This window comes from Archocentrus centrarchus, chromosome 18, assembly GCF_007364275.1.
Source record: "Archocentrus centrarchus isolate MPI-CPG fArcCen1 chromosome 18, fArcCen1, whole genome shotgun sequence".
In the NCBI taxonomy this organism is placed as follows: Eukaryota; Metazoa; Chordata; class Actinopteri; order Cichliformes; family Cichlidae; genus Archocentrus; species Archocentrus centrarchus.
This window is the reverse complement of record NC_044363.1, coordinates 6633011-6637834: the sequence shown is the minus strand read 5'-3', so window position 1 is coordinate 6637834 and position 4824 is coordinate 6633011. Positions and strand designations below refer to the sequence as shown.

The 4824-nt window shown below is 38.7% G+C and overlaps 1 protein-coding gene across 1 annotated transcript; it reads left to right on the top strand.

Moving 5' to 3' along the window:
- The first annotated feature begins 2385 nt into the window (after positions 1–2385).
- LOC115797259 (ladderlectin-like) lies at positions 2386–4340 on the top strand. The gene is made up of 7 exons (XM_030753783.1): positions 2386–2462; positions 2543–2620; positions 2767–2802; positions 3104–3222; positions 3351–3485; positions 3640–3751; positions 4099–4340. Exons 2-7 carry the CDS (start codon positions 2560–2562, stop codon positions 4167–4169), a joined length of 534 nt encoding a protein of 177 aa, XP_030609643.1. The 5' UTR covers positions 2386–2462; positions 2543–2559; the 3' UTR covers positions 4170–4340.
- The last annotated feature ends 484 nt before the right edge of the window (positions 4341–4824 follow it).

Below are 4824 nucleotides of genomic sequence, written 5' to 3'. Positions count from 1 at the left end.
TCATACAAGTATAACATGAGCATTTTTGTCATGTGGATGACCTTTGACCCAGAGACTCTCTTTTCCTTCGACAATTCTACTGTTGCCTGATAAAAGGGCGCAAGCAATTGCAGGCATGCAGCAGCTGTTTCATAGTCTGCAGAAGACAGAGGTCTCACATCTGTTTTCAGTGTTGCAAGAGCTGCCCCCACTGACTGCCTCTCTTCAAAAAGGCGTTGCAGCATAATGAAGGTGCTGTTCCAGTATGTGTCCACCTCCTGAATTAGTTTCATTACTGGACGATTCATCTGCTCCTGCACTTCTCTGAGCGTCTCTTTTGCTGTGGTGCTAGTTTTAAAGAATGTAACAACTTTTTTTGCCCGTGTGCGTAAATCATCTAGGAGCGGCATCCAGAGACTTCTTTACCACTAAATTTAGTGAATAAGCAAAGCAAAGCGCATGTCTTAGATTTAAATCTCTGACTTTTGCAAGCATATTAGCTGCTGCATCCGTCACAATGGAGGTCACTTTGCCTTCCATACCCCATTCTCCCATGACAGATCTCATTGCAGTGGTAATTTTAGCAGCTGTATGAACTTCAGGGAAAGGCAGCACTCCCAAAAGCACTGTGGCCAGATTTGCAGACTCATCCAAATAATGGCAGGTAACTGCTAGATACGCATCCATATTAATAGAGGTCCACATATCAGCAGTCAGGCTCACATGTGTTACTCTCTGTATGGCAGTCTTGTCCTTGGTCTTCTCTTCCTCATATCTCTGGGCCACCATGCCCTTCAGAGCCCATCTGGATGGAAGAGTATATGTGGGATCAAGCAATGCCACAAACTCCTTGAAGCCACAGTCATCCACAATGGAAAAAGGCTGAGAGTCTTTAACCACCGTATTCACAAGAGCTTCATCCAGCTCTAGCTTCCGCTGCACTAAGACAAATAAAGACACAAAGTAATTAAAATAAAATCAGAAAAAGAAAGGAAAAATTCATGGAGTCATGGACTGCAGTCATGTCCTCTTGTGTTAGTATAATAATGTATGAATTACATCCTACTTTGGCTTGTGTTCCCCTGATTCACAGCAGCTCCATGCTTGGCAGTGAAATGCCTAATCATGGAGGAAGTATTCCCACGATACTTTAGCTCAGTTGAACACACCAAGCAGTGGACCTGATGAGAAAGCCATTTGTAGATATAAATGCAGTTTGAGGCTATGTACTTATAGCTTAATGGCCACACACACACACACATCATTTTACTATAATGCTACTTAATGCAGACTTGAGATAGGTCAGATTTAGACTGCACTGACAGATAAAGTTGTATATGTAACGTTACTTTCCCTATGTTACATATTAAACAGCACACCTACCTAATCAGGAGTGATCAGACTGAAGTGTTCCCACATATCAGAATGACCTCTCTTCCTGGTTGGCTCCATAATCATCCAATATATGCAATAACTACAACTCAACACCAATAACTCACCTTCAACAACCCACAAATTCTGCATCGTTTAAGAGCGGTTATAAAGAATTGAGGCGCTCAAATTCGAACGTTTCTCGACCAGTCAGCTGACGGGATCGAGATGAGGCAGTGTCACTGAATCACCTGATTGGATCGCGAGCGACAAAGAGAATTCACCAGGGAACAAAGCAGTTGCTGCTTCGGACGTCATATGTCACGTGATTTTTTTTCGCCCTGAAACAAGCTTCGAAGCAGTGGTTCTCTGGAGTTGTAAGCCCAGAATTCGAAGCATGTATCGAAGCTTCGGTTTCACACGGTCATCACTAGCGGAGGCTAACCTTGTGCGCGAAGCTTAATTGGCGACTATTTAGTGCCAATAAGTGGTGGGAAATCTGATAGCTGCGGGAAACGGGTGCTACATATTAGTAATCCAGGTTAATTTTATGTTGGTAATGGCTTGATCTTGTGTTAAATTGCATATTTTGTAATGTTTTATTTTATTGAAGTTGTGTTTCAAGCATAAATAAAGCTGAGCATTTATTTTATTTGTTGTAACTATGTTAAGCTGTGATATGGAACACGTGTGTTGCTGTCAAGTGTTATTGAGCAAATAAGCTCACGCTGCACTGGGGATACGTATGGGAAATATGGGAAATGTACTTAAATGCATTTAAGTACATTTAAGTGGGTTGTTGTTTTTTTTTTTTTTTTTTTTTTTTTTTGGTTTTGTTTCTTTTTCTATGGTTGAACTCTCTGGAACCTCTATGTTGAACAGACAATATGAAAAATTAAGTCAGAATGAGACAGTTATTTTGGTTTTGGTTGGGAAAGAAAGAATTGCAATGAGTCACATCACACGTGTCAGTTTTTTCAATGTTAGTTCCTGGTTTTGCAACTACAAAGAAAAAGTATATAAGCTCTGGTCTGAGAGCTGTTCAGCACCTCCTCACTGGAAGGCTGAAGCTACCAGCTGGTGCTGAAAGGAAAGAAGATATTCTACAAAAGGTTGGCTTCAAACTCTCAGATTATCTTCTATCATTTCTCTGATGAGCTGCTGATCACTTTGGGTCTTCTGTTTTTCACAGTGATAGTCAACATCACCATGAAGCTGCTGACTGTGTTTGCACTTCTTTGTGCAGTGATGGCTCTGAGCACTGCTGCTGGTGAGTATTAGAGTACAATGTGCAAAATGTGTATATGTGCGTTGTTATTTATACAAATAAACAATACAGTATACACGTTGTATATAAATATAATAATTATTGATCAAAGTCAACATCTGATGTTTTAATTTGTCCTGATCTTCCAGATGAAGGGGGCAGTGATGGGGGAACGGAATTAAAAGGTCAGTCGACATTTTCCAGATTTTCACCAAGGCTAATTATATTTTTGTCATACTGAACAGAAAAATTGCATGTCAGTGTCCTGAATATACAGCCAAGTTTGTAGTACAAAGGATGTGCTTTAAGGGTCAAGAGAGAAAATATATTAACATGCACATAAAGAAATACATACATTTCAAAATTCCAAATACATACACATAGAACAAAAAACAAAAACATGCAACTACAAGAGAATTACAAGATGTTGTTACAGATACAGGAATTTAATTCACTTTTACTAAAGTATTTTTTGTTTGTCTTCAGAAAAAGTTAATGTTGAGAAGAGAGCCCTAGTTTATTTGCACAGGCGGGTGGGTTGGACTAGATATGGCAACCGATACTACCACTACTTTCCCTATAGCTGGACTTGGGCTCAGGCTCAGGTAAATACTTTGATTTGGATGTACCATTTATCCTTTATGTGTTTACTTCAATACTTTCTAAGTCTAGCTTGGTGAAATCCTAAATCTTTTGTTTTGAAATTTCTGCTGTCTGTTTATCTGCACTATAGAGATTCTGTGAGTCCAAGAATGCAAACCTGGCATCTGTGCGCAATCTTGGAGAGTATCGGGCAATTCAGAGGGTCATATATCGCGCCACTCATAGGTATGGCCTTACATGGATCGGAGGCTCTGATGCTCAACAGGTAAACTACCCATAATTATAAGGTCTGACAGTAAGAAAGATTCATCTATCCATTGAGTGCAGTACTTTGTAAAAATTGTCTGTGTTCATATTTATAAATTAAGGGTGTAGCTGTTTTTTAAATGTGTTATTGTCCATTTTGTTCTGTTTTCTAGGAGCGTTATTGGTTTTGGATCGATGGAACTCCTTTCAGATTTACATACTGGTGTCGTGGACAGCCTGACAACTATTATGGCAAAGAGCACTGCCTACACATGAATGCGGGAGGTAAATCCTTAAAAAAAAAAGAAAAAACAGTCACAATTTCCCAAGTAATGCTGATTTCTTTGATGTGACAAATAGTAATGAATGACAGAAAAATAATACAAATACTATGTTTTATTTCTATCAAAGACAGCCATTGTATGTTTTACCACATTAAGCTAAAGCATTATAATACTCCATATGATTTATTAGTGTTGTGAGTTTAGTCATCAGTTAATACTGACAGGTGCTTTTGCTATTATACAAAACTAAATATCCATCCATCCATTCTCTAATATTTCCCTTGGTATAGAAAAGTATGTGTCCATGTGATCATCGTTTCACTTAATGTTAATTTTTGGTGTTTATAGGATTGAGGTGTATGAATGATATACCCTGTTACTCCCGATACCCATTTGTCTGCGTCTGGAAAAGGAGATAATTCCTGGTCTGACATGAAGGGATGGTACACCGGACAAAGACCTGAAATAATCTCATATAATCTGAAGAATCTGGTTCTCATTTTACATCTTTACCTTTTTTCTTTTGCTGTAACGCTACATAAGGAATGAGGCAACAAGTGACACAACCTGTAGTTGGATTGTCTCTTTTAACAGGAGCAAATTGAATGTAATGGAAAGAATGCTTTTAGCAACATTTTATTTCCCAAAATGAACTGTTTTTCTCATCTTCTGCATCATTAAAATCTTAAGCATTGACTTAAACTGGTCTGTGAGTCTTTGTCACATTTTATTGGGTCTGCTCCCAAATTTCAGAGAGAATTTATCAGCCATCATATCTGCAAACAGTTACAATCTATAATCTAATACAGTCTGCTCTGAATAGTTCACCCAGTTCCAATAATGAAAACTTGGGCTCAAGCTAAGGCAATAAGAAAGATTTCTCATGCATCAGGACAACATTATGATTGATCAAAAATTCCCGCAACTTTTTAAAAGTTGCAGGAATTTTTTTGCTATCCTCTTCAGAGCCTTCTCCTTGTGAAGTGCTGCAGCACTTACATTATGCTTGGCAATATTTGGATCACTTCCTGGAAGTCTCATCTTTAGCACTTGCAGTGGATCTCCTCCACAGTT